Consider the following 19,884-nt stretch of genomic DNA (forward strand, 5'->3'; position numbering starts at 1 on the left):
TGCGTGTGTGTGTGTGTTTGCGCGCGCGTGTGTGTTATTTGAAGTTATATATATTGTCTTTTTGTGGTTTTTGTGTGTTTTTATCATATCTATTGAGAAGAATCAAACAATTATCGCGATCATGTAAATTTGATGAACTATATATACATTTTCATTATACATTTATGATATTATTGGAGTATAATAGAATATGATGGATCTGGTTGATCACAGAACAGTTTCTATGAACGATATATCTCTTACCGTCAGTTTGTTAACGACGCCATAAGGCATACAACATCATATCTCCATTTTGATCAGACCGATATGCTTTTAACCCAATCATTCATGGAGACCATTCCATTTCTCAGTAGGTTCTTGAACCATTATCTTCGAAAAACACCTTGGAAACCAGTCTCTGTTACTACTACTGTTAAACAAGCTGATGGAACTGATCAGATATTTATCACCTGTGTGTTTAAAGCAAGGATAACTTTAATTGGTATTAATAAGAATGTTTACCATACTTGTCAACATTTTCAGACCATGTGTTTCAAAACTGAGTTATAATGCGTGCACTTACATATTTGGTATAATATGAATTCTTATTCAGTATGGATTTGACTTTGAATATGACCATTAAATAATTTTAAGAGTACATGATCAATCGACTAAGAGTATCCTAAGAGTACGCTGGAGATATTAATATCAAATGAAATCTATGAGGAATCGTTGTTGCTATTGTCGATTTCAGAGGTTTATAAAGTAGGTTAGTCTTGTTCTTCAACAGGAACATTTCTAAAAATCATATCACCCGTGAATTGGACGAAAGCAAAATCTAATTCACGTTCGAAACCTAATTACTAAATTTTCTCTTCGCCTATATTAGCTTCACTAGCAATGGCTTTGTATGTCTTTTTATGTCTAAATTACACCAGCAAAATGATTTTAATCGGACACAACAATCAATAATCATTTGCAAAAACCAAAGGCACTTTTGTGATATTTTTGCAATGTCTGTATGAAAATACATTTATTTCCATCATGAATTACAGCAGTGATCAACCAATCAAACTTTGATTGATCTCATGCTATGGATACTGTATTGAGGAGATCTAAGACTTTGCATTTCATTAAATTTGTCTCAAGGCAAACCGAATACTTCACCTCTTGAAATCGACAAAAACAATACTGAAACCTTAGAGAAAAGATGTTTAATCCTTTGGATCATGTTTTTTTCCAATTAAATGTTTTCTGGAGGAGAAACAATACTCTATATGGTACATCGATTTATTTCGGAGTGGGCTCAATTTTCAGTTCTTCGCCAATTTGCAGATAAATAGTCTTGAAAATTACATAACAATGGTTGTCTAAATGATTTTGTGTTTGAAATTCAATGTCTTGACTATCCTGTATCCGTCAGTATTTGATTGTGTTGTATTGGACTACATAAAACCATTTCCTTCTCAGGGACTCCGCTATGGCTACTGCTGCACGTCGCGCCAATCAAAAACGAGAAGGACCAGGTCGTGCTCTTCTTGTGCACGTTCAAAGACATAACTGCTTTAAAACAACCAATCGACGAGGAGGGTGGCAAAGGTAAGCTAGGCTGCAACTGTAACAAAGACAAATATTAATTTCAAAACAAGAACAAATGCATATAAACACCATTTAGACGAGAAAATATTGATCCTTAAACAATATGACTTCCAACAAAACGAAAACGCATCAAAACCATCCGTCTTGTCACAATGTGACATTTGATATTTGAAATTCAAAAAAAAAAAAAAAAATCACATCATTTTCTGGAGAAATATGCGGTTGTGTTTACTGGCATTGTGCCGCCTGTTATCTAGAGAGAAGTAAGCATCACTGTATGCCCTATGTCTCCTTACACCCCACATTTTACCACGGTCCGCCTGCAGGTTCTTGTCGAGTATCACGTGATGTATAATGGAAGCGGCATACTTCCCCATCTTCCTTGTCAGGAGTATGGATTCGGCCTTTAATTGCATTTTAGAAACAAAGTTTACATATAGTTTGCATGTTTGAACGAAGTTAAACCAGTCAAATATGCTTTCTGGCCTCATAAAACGCTGACAGGGGCACATTTACAGCGTAGGAACAGAATACGATCCAACAACATGCCGATAAGGGATATCTTGTAGTTGATTAGTGTGGAAAACTCTACTACGGAAAGGTCCTGTTGGACTTTTACTGGTGTGTCCTAGGGAATACTAAAATTACATTGATATTACAGGCCTGCGTAGTCTTAACCTCACATACACTGCGTGAAACCGCAACAACTAACGGCCCATCGATTGACTCATTCTTTTGGTGCCAAAATTTGCGATAGTTGGAAACAAGACTGTTCTACAGGTGGCGGAATACTCAGAAGTGAAAAGTGCATGTCTTAAAGAGCAAGTCTCATCAGATAAACGTGACACACGCACTCGGTCGGCTTTCTTATTAACGTTCCCTTAGTACAATCAGTAATGTCAGAGACGGATCAAAATCAATTAGTTTACTGATATACTGATATAAGTCTGATCGGAATGTTAGAAGATTTTAAGTATTGATGAAGTAATTCTGAAGTAATTTGCGAAGCGGTTTCATGTTATAAAGAGCTAACTCATATTTGATCTATTTAGTGTAGATCAACGTGTTACATATTTTATACGTATTATTTCAAATCTATAAAATCGATAACGAGATCGTTCTCAGAATCTGTACGTTCATAAGAAGGTCCTTCCTGTAGGGGTCATGGAGTGTAGTTTAAATAGTTAAATTGTGTTACGGTACTAAATGGTACAAAATTCCTTTAGTCAAACAGTTTTATTACATGGTTTGGATGGCCTGGTCGGGCTAGGTCTCAGACGAGACAAACCCGCCCACCCCTTTTACCCCCTATCAATGAGTACCGAACGACACTACCACGGCGGTGCTGACCGAGCTCAACAGAAGTGGGCGACACTTCTACAGCGGCGCTGGCCTAGCCATGCAGTGCTGTAGCATATATACATCACCACCAATGATCGAGCACATCGCGTAGAGCGCTCAGCCATACCATTAATTCAGGCGATTGAAAATAACACCTTATCCTGAATCCGTGTCATCCTGATTGAAGTCTTTGGAAATCTCAGGAAATAATCCGACAGAACGTTTCCAATCCAAAACCGTTTACGCTAGGCCTGATATTCAATGATCACCCCTCTGCAGATAATTGATTAGAATTTCTATCTGGGAATTAAAAGACGTTTATGAATTATTGTTCAGAAAACGAGACGATTATGGCTGTATTCCTGTATAGCGTCACTGCCAGCTTATTCATCACCTAGAGCAGACATGCATATAACCCATCCATTCCGTACGAAACGATCTACCACCGGATCTGAAAACCTTGCATTTCGTACACAATTTATTTGTATGGGGGAAAGTGCGCCGAGAAAACAGTTCAAAATAAAGCAGACCGGTATAATTGACGTAGCACGTGCATGTATTACACCACTGGGAGGGGCAGTATACATCTGCATAAACACAGGTCTACTAAAGGCGAGACATTCCCAAACATATCAATTCGATTTATTGTCAATTAAAGTAATGGGACTTCTGGTTGTTGTGGTATACGGGTACATGTTTAAAGACGAGATTTGCGTCGACATATCCATAATATCCATATAAATATCATACAAGAATAGAAGCTAACCATAAACATAAATTCAAAATCATATCGAATACTAACCCCAGAAATGATGACATCCTGTAACGCTTTAGATTTATCACAACAATAGGATATATTATGGAGCTCTTTAGACTTATCACAGGAACAAGGAACATTAAGGGGGTCTCTAGACTTATCACAGTAATAGGGAACATTAAGGGGGTCTCTAGACTTATCACAGTAATAGAATATATTATGGAGCTCTTTAGACTTAGGGAACGTTATTGAGCTCTAAGTTTATTACAAGAGTATGGAACATTATGGAGCTCTCTAAACTTATCACAAGATCAGGGAACATTATGGAGCTCTCTAAACTTATCACAAGATTAGGGAACATTATGGAGCTCTCTAAACTTATCACAAGATCAGGGAACATTATGGAGCTCTCTAAACTTATCACAGTAATAGAATATATTATGGAGCTCTTTAGACTTAGGGAACGTTATTGAGCTCTCTAAACTTATTACAAGAGTATGGACCATTATGGAGCTCTCTAAACTTATAACAAGATCAGGGAACATTATGGAGCTCTCTAAACTTATCACAAGATTAGGGAACATTATGGAGCTCTCTAAACTTATCACAAGAATAAGGAATGTTATGGAGCTTTCTTCATGAACTGTTGACAGGTAGGAGTTCACTAGAAGTATGTTATCATAATTAGAAATTTGCTTGAATTAATATACACTGAAAACAATTTGCATTAATTTAAGTATGTTGTGCAGAGTTCTAGATGGATTATAGGAATAGGAGCCAGCAATTAAGGGACTTTCTTGATTCATTACTGACAACCGGAAACGCGCGGAATTCTCGTTAATCGGCAAACATCAAATCAATTCGATGTTTTGATACCTTGCTTAAATTCCTGTCAGAATTGAGTATTCCGATAAACATTATACCTGGTTGTCCTACAGTTTTTTGAAATAATAATTTTGAGTGTCGTGTTAAGGTGGAAAGCGAGTTTGAGTTTTTGGGTGGATCTTTTTTTTCAATTTCATTATAACAGGGATCTGTATCAGTTGAATGAAATAACTTACACTCAGCATTCTCAATAGAATATTATTAATATATTGTGGGCTTTTGAATTACTTCGTTACGGACAGATAGGTTTTGGTATTGCCCATCATCTTTCGTTACACTGTTTGCAACTCGTTCAAAACCTAAAGCGAGTAATAATTTTTAACGTAGAACAAAAGATAACAAAGAGATATGTAAAAATGATTGATAACTGTAATGTTTTTGTTCTACAGCTGGCATGAGCAAGTTTGCGCGCCTCGCTCGATCTGTGACGCGGAACAAGTCGACACTTCTTCAGTTTTCATCACATATACCCAACACAAAGTTCGACAACTCCAAACCCTCACAGCTTGCAAACGTAAGTAAATCATTAACACCTTATTATTAAACCTCAGTCAAAATGATGAAAATCTACCAAAAATTCGATGATAAAGCAATAGAAAAACGAGATGATATTCACGACCGTAAAGAAAAGATCGACATTATATTGTTATTTCAAGTATACTTCACAAATGATACGTTGGTATCCTTTCAGATGATGAACCTGAACGCGGATGTACTGCCCCAATATCGTCTAGAAGCACCCAAGACTCCTCCTCATATCATTTTGCATTACTGCTTGTTCAAAACTATATGGGATTGGATGATATTGACCTTGACCTTTTACACAGCGGTCACGGTACCGTATAACACTGCCTTCAGAAACAAGACAATGGACCAGGTGCCATTGCTTGTCCTTGACAGTATCGTCGATGTTGTGTTTTTCGTGGATATCATTCTTAATTTTCATACGACATTTGTGGGTCCAAGTGGTGAAATTATATCCGACCATAAAATTATTCGTATGAACTATTTGAAGAGCTGGTTTGTAATAGATCTTTTGTCCTGTCTCCCGTATGACGTCTTCAATGCCTTCCAATACGTAGATGACGTAAGTATCACGCTAATATTATTGTTTAAACCGGGAAGAAAAAATCAAAATAAACGAATAAACTCATATGTTTCTTTAAAAAGATGGGTTCAAATGACTGACCTGAACAAATTTACAATTCATTTGCAAATGGGAGTGTCCTCCTTTAAAAAATCCCAATAACAACATGTTCTCAATTAGAAGATAAATTTGATACACTACACCAAGCTTATGGTGGACTATTTACAAATGGGACCAAAAATAGTTCATTGTTAAATACGCCTTTGTGTTACTTAATTATATATATTTATCCAGAGCATCATAACCTAGTTTCCTGAACGCTCTTTAAATGTCGAGGTAGATATTACATTGAATTACATAAACTGATATACTGTGGAGAGATTCCGACAGATTTGTAAGGCTTTGAAACTGGACTAACATTCTTCAAGTAACATTATTACTGTCGAATTGACCAAGATAGACACTTGTTGTGATATCTTAAATATTTTATATATATTATTTATTATTTATACATGTTTTACATTGTTGAATGTATCTTGTTTCAGGGGATAAGTACCCTTTTCAGCGCTTTAAAGGTGGTTCGTCTCTTAAGGCTCGGGAGAGTAGTCCGAAAGTTGGATCATTATTTAGAATATGGAGCCGCCATGCTGGTTTTGCTCATCCTTGTTTTCATACTGTTTGCTCATTGGTTTGCTTGTATATGGTATTCTATCGGCCTAACTGAACTTCAAAGCGGCCTTGAATATGGCTGGCTTTCTACACTAGCAAATACCACATTTGAACCTTTTACATGGACTAATACTACCACGAAAACCACGCTCACCGGAGGCCCAAGCAAGGGCATGCGGTATCTCACCTCGCTCTATTTCACGTTGTCCTGCATGACTGGTGTCGGCTTCGGCAACGTAGCAGCAGCAACTGAACACGAGAAACTGTTTTCTATATTTATGATGATAATTGGAGGTAAGACTTGAGTGATTAGTTACTTTGCATTTACTAATTATAAATTAGCAGTAATTCTAAAATGTTGAAGTTCGAAAAGAAGTTCAACATTGATCAGGTAAGATATTATAAATTGATATCATACTGTTAGGCCCTGAATCTTTCGGGAGCTCCATAAGCATATCATGTACAATTCTGTGTGTCCCGATTCTCCCGAAGCTCCATAGGATTATTATACATACCAATTTCCTCGGGAGCTTCTTGGCAGTAACACACTCGATTTGTCGGGAGCTCGTGTTCTGTTTATGATTCGGTCGAATGATCGAGCCATACTGTTCTTATACAATTATATAGTCGATTGTGATGGGAGTTTAGTGAAGAATATGTAAGACAATTTCTTCGGTTGACGACATCTCCTCAGAGACATCAAACAATTCTAGAAAACACTATATAATGTCGGAATATAATCACTTATCTCGTCTTATGTCTAATGGGTACATTGGTGTATTCGAGAAATGCGAGTTAGAAAGAGTCTGGTTCTGTTGTTCCCTGCCCAATATAATCTGAAACCCCTTAACATAATCCCGTCCGATTGCAGACTTGTTCCCCGCAATGCTTACGTTCTCTTCTCAGTGTCCTCAACTGTTCATAATATATAATCTCATTACTCGACATCCACCACGAAATTACACCACAATCAAGACGTCACATTAATTCGATAAAATACCTTTATTTTCAATAATTACATTTTCGCAGCGTGACTCTGATTATTACTGTTGACCGTTTGATCTTTGCCGTGATTAAGTTTGACCCTCATACATCAATCATACATACGTGTATCTGGGATTTTAATGTTTTATTGTGTTCAAGTCGTGACTTGACCTCTGCCAGTGATTGCATTGAGCCTGTTTACAGCTGTAAAACTACTGATTGTTTTGAATGTTATTAGAAATTGGCCTTGATATTGTCACGTGGTATTAATTATAAACCACTAATTAGCACGAAACCAAATCAAACCAATACCGTGTGAGGATGTAGCACACTGCATCTCTGCGATATCAAAGGTTAAAAATTACAACCTGAAAACAATGACACATTTATCTCGATGTAGGTTCGAAATGACATCTTTGGTTACCTATAATTTAGTTTTGAATGTTTGACCTTCTGTCTAGAATTGGATGCATATATATGGATAAAACGAGTCATAACTATAGTTTGTTTTTAACGGTTTTGTCTAGAATTGGATATGTATAGGACAAGTTATATTAATGAACCTTTACACTGGTTTAGAGTGAAATCATTGATAAAATCAATTACATGGGTATCCTAATGAATTATTTATATATCAATTTGATCCGGGCACAATATATCCGATTGAACTTTGACATTATTAAAAATGGCAGCACACTTTTGCTTTCATACAGGGGAATGGAAGGTAGAGGTAACAGCTAAATGATGCCGTTCAATTCAGTATTTGGCAGATGCTGTAACTAAATATTAATTTAAATTTAAATTATTTGCAAGGTCGTAACTACCGGACCTCGCAAACTCTTTTATAAATCCTATCTGGTAAAAACATCGACGAAGACATTTTTATCTCCAATATGTATGGCAAATGTATATTCAACACAAACATTGACGGTCAGGTATTCAGGCGGCAATGAAGGTGTCCTCTTCTCATATGTCTTTATCAATTTATTGTGACAAAATTAATTGCAAAGCTTCCAGTGAGCATCAACAGAATCTTAAATTAACAAAAAAGTACAAGTACCAAGAGTTCCGGAAGAGCAAATTTCCTATGCTTCACAGACAAGTAAAAATTGTTCAAACTAAGGTAGTAATATCACGTTCTCATATGAGAACAAGGTTAAAACAACAACGGAACCTACAGGTAAACTAACGAGCATCAAACATGTGAAGCTATTAGGAAGGAATATTTCACAAGTAGATTATTATGACAATCGTAGTCTCCATCAATTAGTCGCTCAAATTCATGTATTGTGAGTTTGTCAGCTGTCAACATCTTGCACGAAACTTCACAATTCTAAGGGAACAGATCATGCGGGACAAGATCTTCAAAGTTAAGCATAACCCTAACTGTCGTTCTTATCCTTTAATACATTGCTTCTCAGCGCTAATATATAACCTCTGGAGTTGTTGTGCGATTTCTGAATACAAATATTCTAACAATATGCATCCATTCTTGTAAATATAACGTACTGTATCTGTAAAGACGACCAAGAGTTGCCATTGAAATTTCACCATGATTGGCAACATTATTTAAGTATTAGTTAGTGGTAAATAAATTAGAATAAAGATAGAGAAAGAAAAATAAAGAATCGACACAACCAGGCTTGGGAACAGGAGAGCACTTTTATCTGAAAATATATTTTTTGTGAAATACTTATTTGATTGTTATGTAACTATGAGTACAAAAATATGAAATATAACACACTAACCAACAACTTGATGTTTAGATAATTCTCTAAAATCGTACGAAGATAGTTATATTTTACTTATTAGCTGTAAACATATAGGATTTACTTCAATAATTTAGTATTATACAAAAATAATCCTGTCCAATAAGATTATCCTGTCAGTGTTATTCCACTTATATATTTTTAACTTCGTGAAAATCATGGTACCTTTACAGTAGAACAATATGATATAACGAAAAGAATACAGTTTAAGATATACCATTCGTCTATATGATACGTTCACATTGTATTATATCAAATATATCTATATATATTAAATATGCCACCTGGAAAACGTCAGTTTACTTCAGAGAAACCGAAACCTACGAAATGAAAATATTTATATCATCATGAGCTGCACATTCAATGTATAGCCCTTAGCTGTATATTTATTTTTTACCTTTAGCTGCACAATTATTTCATTACTTTTACCTGTATATTTAATTTATCACCCCTAGCTGTACATTTGATTTTTTACCTTAAGGTGCACATTTATATACCTCATTTAGCTGTACATTTAATTTATCACCCCTAGCTGTACATTTAGATTATCATCCTTAGCTGCATATTTAATTTATCACCCCTAGCTGTACATTTAAGGTGCACATTTATATACCTCATTTAGCTGTACATTTAATTTATCACCCCTAGCTGTACATTTAGATTATCATCCTTAGCTGCATATTTAATTGATCACCCCTAGCTGTACATTTAGATTATCATCCTTAGCTGCATATTTAATTGATCACCCCTAGCTGTACATTTGATTTTTTACCTTAAGGTGCACATTTATATACCTCATTTAGCTGTACATTTAATTTATCACCCCTAGCTGTACATTTAGATTATCATCCTTAGCTGCATATTTAATTTATCACCCCTAGCTGTACATTTAGATTATCATCCTTAGCTGCATATTTAATTATCACCCCTAGCTGTACATTTAGATTATCATCCTTAGCTGCATATTTAATTTATCACCCCTAGCTGTACATTTAGATTATCATCCTTAGCTGCATATTTAATTTATCACCCCTAGCTGTACATTTGATTTTTTACCTTAAGGTGCACATTTATATACCTCATTTAGCTGTACATTTAATTTATCACCCCTAGCTGTACATTTAGATTATCATCCTTAGCTGCATATTTAATTTATCACCCCTAGCTGCACAATTTATCACCCTTAGCTGCATATTTAATTTATCATCCCTAGCTGCACATTTAATTTATAACCCTTAGCTGCACATTTACTTTATAACCCTTAACTGCAGATTTAATTTATCACTCTTAGCTGCACTTTTAGTTTATCACTCTAAGCTTCACATTTAATTAATTTATTTTATCATCCTTAGCTGCCTGTCTAATGTTTTACCCTTAGTTGCATATTTTTTTTTACATTTAGCTGCACAATCAAATCATTACCTTTAGCTGGATATTAAATTTTTTACCTTACCTGTACATATAATTTTATCTCACCTTAGGCTGGACATTAAATATTATCTCGCCCTTAGATGCACATTCAATATTCTATTGCCCTTAGCTGCATATCAAATGTCCTTAACTGTACATTTAGTTTATTACATTACGAAACCAACAGGCAAACTAATGAGCATCAAACACGCTCAGCTTCATATCACACAAAGGATTATAATATTTCTCGATGAGATCACTATGGCGACCATAGAAGTTCCCCATAATTTTCATCAACCTGAATCTGTTAAACCATTATATTACGAGTTTGTCCGTCAGTTGACGACTTCTTGCACGAAAATCGTGGTGATGGGAACAGGTCCTTGAATATGGATTCAACTGTGACATGTAAATACCATAAGTTGGGGATGGAGGAAGGTTGTTATCCAGAAATAGAAAATTCATAACAGGGAAATTGAGATCAAGTTTATCATACAGCTTGGTGTAAAGCTATCCATGTTAGTTTCGTTGTAGGAAAAGATCGAGATAAGCAGCTTATGTAGAAGAGTCTGTCTTGTCTTTGATTTCCAATTCTGATGGATATATACCTTGGACATAGTCAATAAATTTCTTGTTATTTAAAAAGAAGACGTCATCAATATATCTGAAAGTGAAATTAAACACCTTCGCAAGGTCTTTTTGACTTGTTTCGATAAGCTCTTCAATAAATTCAGCCTTGTATGTTGGCAAAAACAAGTCAGTCAACAGAGCGGCGCAGTTAGTTGTCATATGTTTACCAGTAGTCTGTTGGAAGATCTTACCACCAAACACAGGGTAGAAATTTGTTGATAGTATCATTTCTAAGTGGTGTTAATAAGCAACCGAAACTTATCCAGTATTCACAATAGATATTGTTAAAATTGATAAGTTTTAGCACATGTTTAATATAGAAAAATAGTGATATTTTAGTTTTATACACCCAAGACAATAACGGTCGAATAAAAATTCAAATTATGATCAGTTATTAATTGCCAACTACTCATAAATATGCAGGGGTTTCTATCGTTATGTAAATAGCGTTACAGTATGTACATTACGAAAACTTACAAGCCCGTATTTAAGTATGCTTTATTCCGCGCTATACACGATCCTTAATTCCACACTGTAGTGTTAACCCTATGATTTTCGATACACCCAGCTATATAAGGTGTCTTCCTTGACGCTGTCTTGGAATTCCTGTATTGCATTATTTGGAGTGTGTCTAGCAAATCGTTTTGGACAGTCATAACTCATATTACCAGTTCATTAACGCAATTGGATCCTGAAAGTTCTGACACTTTTCCACTGGGAAGTGCCGTGCTGTATCGATTTGTTTCGGTGTACCTTATGGGAATGAAGCACTGCACGCTTTGTATTTCTGTTCCGGGCGACAGGTAGGTGTTAATGGTTGTCAATCATCATACCATTGACCGTTATCGATTACACGTCACTGTTAACAACCAGAATAAAACTGCGCATGCATCCGATACAATTATATTACAATTTAAACAACAATAGAAGCATCCTTGAAAAACACCATAAAATTCTCGTTAATGAAGAAGTGGGTTATAAGAGCTATAAACATACAAGATATGAACCCGAGTGAGATGTCCAGAAGAACACGACATAGTAACGACTAATTTAACACGGTATTTTAAATAGATGAAAAAATACGCTCAATAAATGCCCCTTTTCGTAGAAATAAACCCATGAAGAACCCTCCACTGGACAGTTTCATGTTTTAATGTTGCTTAATGTTCGAAGCTTGTGCCAGTTAATGATTGTCGTTGATATTTTGAATGGTTGATTAAGGGTCGTGAATACCGTGTGTTGGCTATTGGTGGCCATCACACACACGTGCATGGTGATGGATTCCAAGCTCACAACACTCTTTTGATGTAGCTTCGGAAAAGGTGTTTCGGTGCTTACAATTGATGGTTCTCCTTCCTTCTCTTTAAATCTTTATTATCATTCAATTTCACTTGACCGTTCGAATCCAAATTGATTTTAAAATCCTCTTGTGTGAATAATACCACTTCGAAATCAAATTAAGGATATCAGTTTTTGAGCCGGAATGATCACAACTGCATCAAAAATCACGAGTCCGCTATGGTTTATATTTGTTATATTGGAGTGTATGCTACAATAATGAATAACAATTACATTCTACGTTTTGTTTTGCATTTGAGATAGTAAATAGACAACTTATTAAAACCTGTTCATAATAATTCAGAACAAAATATACAGCGCATGCCGAATAATGAAAAAAAACACCCGGATCATATAGATTATTTATATTGTCAAATGTTTTGAAATCCGGAAAACACGTTGGAAAAATTTTTTTTCGGTTGAAACAAATGTCACAAAATGAAATAGGAGGTAGAGAGACTCAATTAATTAAAACGTTAATTATAGCTTTCATATGATCAGTTTTAAAAAGGACGCCATATATGTTTGAGTTATCTTAATCAGTGTCATTGTTAAATAAAACGTAAGGTTTGGTATGCAGGGTTACGCGAGGTTAGATTCACGTCGGACATAATTTTTAGAATACAACTGAAAATGATCTTAAACATCTACAGCGTCACACAATTGATAAAGCGCTTTAGAACTCGATTTCTCACAATGTTTTATAAAATTTTTCTATAAGTTATCAGTGAAATTATATTTCCTGATGGTAAACACATACGATGTAATGATGTGTTTGTGTGTGTGAGGATTCATGTCATCCAACATCATCTACAAAATTTACTTGATCTTGTGTGACAAAACCATTCCACATGGTGATTGCTACGCTTCGTTCGTAACTTATCAAACATCGACCTCCATGGTATTATGTATAAAGACTGACGATGCCTTTTTGTTTTCAGCCCTGCTCTATGCAACAATATTTTCCAATGTGACGACCATATTCCAGCAGTTCTACGCTAACTTTGCACGATACCATGACATGCTGAACAGTGTACGCGACTTTATGAAACTGCATGACGTCCCTAAGATCCTGGGCGAGCGCGTGATGGACTATATTGTTTCCACGTGGGCCATCACCAAGGGTATCGACGCTACCAAGGTAAGCCCGTGCTTTACTTACCAACTTAAACAATAAACTATACAAAATGTATACGTCCATACCCAGCTGATATTGAACGTCCAGTATAAAATAAGATGATCTTTGAACTACCAGTTATACTGTAATCGTAAGCATACTAATGCCAAGAGCAACGAGTAAGTTTTTTTCACGCTGACAAATTCGAGACATACCATTTCGGTAAATTTCAAGGTCTATATGTTTGAGGAGAAGCATTATAACAGAAACCAACATTCATTGCCACTCTCAAACTCCAATAGTTTGATATATCAAACTATTTCTGGGGCAAAATCATTAATCGAACATTCTCATTCATTCAGATTCAATACCTTTAGACTTTGCTGACTGTAGTGTTATGGAAGGATTATTAAACGCAAACGCATTAAGGAAATAGATAACATGAAAACATTTTTTGGTGTTTGTGATTCCAGGTATTGAACTATTGTCCCAAAGATATGAAGGCCGATTTGTGTGTGCACCTTAACCGGAAGGTGTTCATGGAGCATCCGGCCTTCCGATTGGCCAGCGATGGCTGCCTGAGGGCGCTCGCCATGCACTTCAACATGACGCACAGTGCGCCGGGTGACCTGATATTCCATCAGGGCGAAAGTCTGGACGCCTTATGTTTTGTCGTGTCCGGTTCACTGGAGGTCATTCAGGACGACGAGGTGGTAGCCATTTTGAGTACGTGGTCTAAATTAAATGGAATTTTTATATCCATCCATATTTGTCAAAGCCAAGTTTTAATTGTACAATATGGATATAAAGTAGAGTTGGTTTGTTGTTGTTTTACCGTATCCCTTATTTCTATCGTGTTGTTAGCAAGTTCGGTCACCGATAACAATGATCTCGTGCTGAAGTTGGATCGAACTCAATTTGGTAGATTGTAATGTGCAGGTATAATGAAATAAGAAAGCTATGATACCCATTCACTTATAAGACACCGTCTCCACATTCGTCACCAATTGGAAGAACTGCAGTGATTGCTTGGTGTTTATTTGTATATATTAGATAGAACAGCACGGCTTAAGTAAAAGGTCCATAAAGGAACAACTGGCCCTGTATTTCTATAGAATATTGCAGACATAATTGTCATGATTGTAACAAAGGGTCAGGTGTGCCTTTTGTCATGACGTCATCATTTATTCTAATACAATAACGGATTACAACAGGTCTGCTCATACTGGTATCAGTAGCTTTCAAAGTTAGTTAAATGATCAAACTTAATCTATTTTCAAATTTTGTGATGTCACATAAAAGATGTAATTACAGAAGTGATTCAACCGAAACATTACAATCTCGTTAGGCCCATTTGATGGATTCGCGAAAATAAAGTGCATTTAAATATTTATATATTTCATTAGTTATCTGTCCGTACCCCAGCCAAAACAGGCAGTTAAAATTGTTCATGGTGGATATTAAGTATGCCGCTGTCGTTCTTGATGGTACCACATCGACACATTGATCAGAAAATGTGTCCCTGTACACACATTGTCAGCCTAGCAGAAACGCCCTTTTACAATGGAGTATGCCACACGCGATATCGGTTACAATCATGTAGTAGACACTCCGCCAGTAATGCATTTTGACATTACCTTGAGCCCTTCACGTATCCTGAGTCTTCTCGAAGATGTATTCTATCACTGACTGATGACAGCTTTCCAAGATGTTTTCTAACACTGTCTGATGACGTCTGTCCGTGATGTTTTCTAACACTATCTGATGACAGCTTTCCAAGATGTATTCTAACACTGTCTGATGACAACTTTCCAAGATGTATTCTAACACTGTCTGATGACAGCTTTCCAAGATGTTTTCTAATACTGTCTGATGACGTCTGTCCATGATGTATTCTAACACTGTCTGATGACAGCTTTCCAAGATGTATTCTAACACTGTCTGATGACAGCTTTCCAAGATTTTTCTAACACTGTCCGATGACGTCTGTCCATGATGTATTTTAACAGTCTGATGACAGCTTTCCAAGATGTTTTCTAACACTGACTGATGACTTCAGTCCATGATGTATTCTAACACTGGTGACTTCAGTCCATGATGTATTCTAACACTGGTGACTTCAGTCCATGATGTATTCTAACACTGATGACGTCTGTCCATGATGTATTCTAACACTGACTGATGACGTCTGTCCATGATGTATTCTAACACTGACTGATGACGTCTGTCCATGATGTATTCTAACACTGTCTGATGACAGCTTTTCAAGATGTATTCTAACACTGCTGACTTCGGTCCATGATGTATTCTAACACTGACTGATGCCTTCTGTCCATAATGTATTTTAACACTGGTGACCTCAGTACAAGATGTATTGTATCAATGTTTGAGAAGTCTAATCATTGATGTATTCTAACCTTTCCTATGACACCAAGCACTAATCTGTTTCCCAGAACGTCTCTTTGTATATTGTGTAGAATGTTTGCTTCTGTTACAGTGATGAGAAGATGGCGCCTTGTTCTTTTCAGTCTCTGATGTTGTATATACATAAATTATAAAGCCATGAGGACTGTGTTCAATATTGTATTTAGTATCAAATTACTGTCTGAAAATTTGTGTTTTAAAGATTAACTGACAATACATTTTGAGGCACTTAATCTGCTAATCTAGACTGTCTGTACTTAATCTTCACTTACGAATGGTTCCAGTGTAGATAATCTAAAGAAACTTGTCTGGTATTGCTATTCCGTTTCAGAATGCCGCAGTTTGTGTTTTGTTTTGACATCTTTGCATTTGAAACATATAACTTTCAAGTCTTAAGTTTGAAGCTAGACGTAAAATTTGACAATGATTAAAATGGTGAAACCGATTGAACTAAAGTTGGCATTTTTCGATGTTCAATAGGTAAAGGGGACGTGTTTGGCGACAACTTTTGGAAGGAGCAGTCGATTGGTCAGTCTACTGCCAATGTACGCGCACTCACTTACTGTGACCTTCATACCATCAAAAGAGTCAGAATATTAGAAGTGCTGGAATTCTACCACGCCTTCGCCAACTCGTTCGCCAGGAACCTTACACTGACATACAACCTCCGGCACAGGGTCTGTATCTTTGGTGTGACTATTTGTCCCCGAGGGGACTTACTCTACCAGAGTAATCGGTCGAGTGTATCCACACGTTTCATACTTATTGTTCAGGAGTGAACAAAATTAAATATTGATAAGCTGCTGTTGAAGAATAAGGCATTGTTATCTTCTTTGTCAATGAACGTGCTGAACATGTAGGTTCAAGGTCTGATACGAATATCACTTCATGGCGTTGGGTAACCATGGACTTACAACTGCTGCGATTTGTTATAAATAAGTGACAAAAATATAATCGAAGAACATAGAAAATATCTCATTTTTGAAGATAAAATTAAAAAAAAAAAAAAAAAAAAACGAAAAATATTCGATCATAAGCAAAAAAATAACTTAAATTACTAACATTCGATTCACTGACATCAGTTGTCCTGTTTGAATAACGATCTATTAAGATGATAACCAATACTTACGATATGTACGTGGATATAAAGCAATTAACATATAAGGGCTTCGCGAAAAACACAAAATAAAGAATCTTCTAACATTGTTATTTCAGTTAATTTTCCGGAAAGTGGCCGATGTGAAAAAAGAGAAAGAATTGGCAGAAAAGAGAAAAAATGACCCACCACTGGAGCTGTCAAGTGATCATCCAGTCCGTAAGCTCATCTCCAGGTTCCGCAAAATCAGTGATGCCAAAGCCATGCAACCTAATAACGATCCCGAGCGTGGACGTATGTCATCAATGGATACTCCAGAACGACCACGGAGTTTTACAAGGCTTATCAATGTGTCGGAGGGATCTCAAGGTGGCTCACCAGTTCCAAAAATTGGAGGTGGAGCTATGAAATGGGGGAAGATAATGAACGGGACAGTTTCATCTGAGGGAACATCTGATAACAACCAAAATAAGATCAATGTTGACAAAGAGAAAGAGGATTTACAAACAAAAATAAACGAGGCACCAAAAGCAACAGTGAAACCTCTATCTAAATGGGGGAAAATGATGGCAAAACCTCCGGAGCCGATAAATGAAGCTCCGGAGGATGATCAGAAATCGAATCTGAAAAAGACAGATTCCACGGATAGTGGTATTCTCCGAAGTAATGTAAAATTAGACCAGTTAGCAGACGACACGGTGAACGAGGGTCCCCAGACCTTGAGAGAATCGACATCCGGGGCACTCTCGGTAGCCGAGCGTCAGGTGCTGACGTCACTGTATGATATCAGACTAGAAATCAAAGAAGAAATAGACGTGTTGCACCAAAAAATGTCAAGAATAGACGAACAAATGTCGGAAATTCTTCGGATGTTTTCTCCAAGCTCAACTCCATGTTCGTCACAAGAGTCGACATATCCAGTGTCGAAAATAACTTCCCCACGTAATACTACCACCAACACCACGGCGAGTGCCGAGAACACTCCTAAATCCTCAGTAGAATCATCGCCGAAACGTCGTGTGTGTGATGTTAACTTTATTTCAAAATCATCAGCTCCACGACCAAACTCGCCAGCTAGTGTTAAGTCTCGTGACTCGCAATCAAAGACATCTCAGGGCTCTTCCGTAGATATGTCTAGAGGGTCTCAGAATGGATCCCGTTCTTCCTCGCCAGCTGGCCGTAGTTCAACACCTGTAAAGACTTCGAGCGTCACGTCAATGTGTGACGATGTTCTTAAAATGGATGTTAAATCCAAGTTGATTAAAGCTCACCCAAAAGGCCTGCAAAACAAAGCAAGTGCTCGATACAGTTCACATGCAAACAACCAGCAAAGACAACATTCCCCACCGAAACATGTTCAACTAAGCAGCTCATCGGACCCCTCGGGGTCCGTTAGTGATTCGGGGTCTCAACAATCACAACCGTCCCAAGGAGCTCATTCGTCTCCAGGAGACGTACATTCTGGGTCAGAGCGAAGCCAGCCCGTGCTGGCTGGACTTCGGATTCCCTTGGACGATAACGACGCGCATATCAAAGACAGAGACCTAGATATCTTATGAAGAATCCGTGTTGTGTGTCGTATGGTTGTAGGGTTATCTGTGATCATCCAAGACAACCTTTTAACAAGTTATAGTGATATCTCGCCGACATTTTATTGTGACTGTGGGCAGTAGACAAGGTTTTGATACTTCTACAAAATTTGGAATTCGTGTGTGCTACAGTATGGTCTCCAGGTTCAACTCACTCTGTACACGTAGGAACAGGGTATTCCCTTCCGGTCAATCCGATGAGACTTCCGGTTTTTGTGAACGTGTTATTTTATGGATCTGTTTCACACAACAAGGAGAGATTAGCGAGTTTCCACGCCTGCAGTCTGAACTTAGCAAATATATTTACATAATAAACAAGCAGAAAAGAATATTGTGTAGGCATGACGTCTAGTTAAGCACCATGATTCCTTTAAGCTAGGAGACTTATTATGCTGCTGTTGTGTCCAAGGATGGTGATTTTCTGTAAGCGTGGAAATGAAAGCAACGAGTTGTTTGTTGTCGATTTATATTGAATATTGCAAAACCAAAGATAAAGAGATATGTTGAATCGGTTATCAGTGTATAAGACGCTACTTTAACCCATTTTCTTATGAACACGGAAGAACAGTTTGTTTTCACTGCTCATTGTTGAACAAATTGACATTGTTTTCTAGTCTCACTACCTGACGGTAGTATTGTACACTATGTGATATCTATTCTGCATTTTGCTCACTGTTCAATAGTGAAACATGGGTCCTATGTTTCCCTTTCGATGCCATTCTGCACGATTATGAACGTAGTCTATGAGCCATGATTAAGCAATGATAGCTTTCAAACTCACACTCCTCTGTCGCTTGTTCATGTTACGATACAGGGATGCCAGACTCATTGCCGCTTAGTCATATCGGATACCGTGATAAACGACTCATTGCCGCTTAGTTATGTCGCGATACCGTGATAAACGACTCATTGCCACTTAGTCATGTCGCGATACCGTGATAAACGACTCATTGCCGCTTTGTCATGTCGCGATACCGTGATAAACGACTCATTGCCGCTTAGTCATGTCGCGATATCGTGATAAACTACTCATCGCCGCTAAGTCATGTCGCGATATCGTGATAAACGACTCATTGCCGCTAAGTCATGTCGCGATACCGTGATAAACGACTCATTGCCACTTAGTCATGTCGCGATGCCGTGATAAACGACTCATTGCCGCTTGGTCATGTCGCGAAGCAGTGATGATCGGCGCACTGTCGCTAATTCG

At 37.1% G+C, this 19,884-nt stretch overlaps 1 protein-coding gene across 1 annotated transcript in view; it reads left to right on the plus strand.

The window, feature by feature from the left end:
- LOC132549170 (potassium voltage-gated channel subfamily H member 1-like) overlaps positions 1–18,644 on the plus strand; it is a 66,631-nt gene extending 47,987 nt beyond the window's left edge. Inside the window, exons 3-10 of the mRNA XM_060213089.1 lie at positions 1,450–1,578; positions 4,951–5,075; positions 5,253–5,648; positions 6,194–6,611; positions 13,390–13,589; positions 14,039–14,291; positions 16,470–16,666; positions 17,205–18,644. Of these exons, the coding sequence (XP_060069072.1) occupies positions 1,450–1,578; positions 4,951–5,075; positions 5,253–5,648; positions 6,194–6,611; positions 13,390–13,589; positions 14,039–14,291; positions 16,470–16,666; positions 17,205–18,644 (3,158 nt within the window). The remainder of the gene's footprint in view (positions 1–1,449; positions 1,579–4,950; positions 5,076–5,252; positions 5,649–6,193; positions 6,612–13,389; positions 13,590–14,038; positions 14,292–16,469; positions 16,667–17,204) is intronic.
- The last annotated feature ends 1,240 nt before the right edge of the window (positions 18,645–19,884 follow it).

The sequence above is a fragment of the Ylistrum balloti genome, unplaced genomic scaffold (genome assembly GCF_031769215.1).
Source record: "Ylistrum balloti isolate Yb309-2 unplaced genomic scaffold, AGI_CSIRO_Ybal_v1 Utg370042, whole genome shotgun sequence".
Lineage (NCBI taxonomy): Eukaryota > Metazoa > Mollusca > Bivalvia > Pectinida > Pectinidae > Ylistrum > Ylistrum balloti.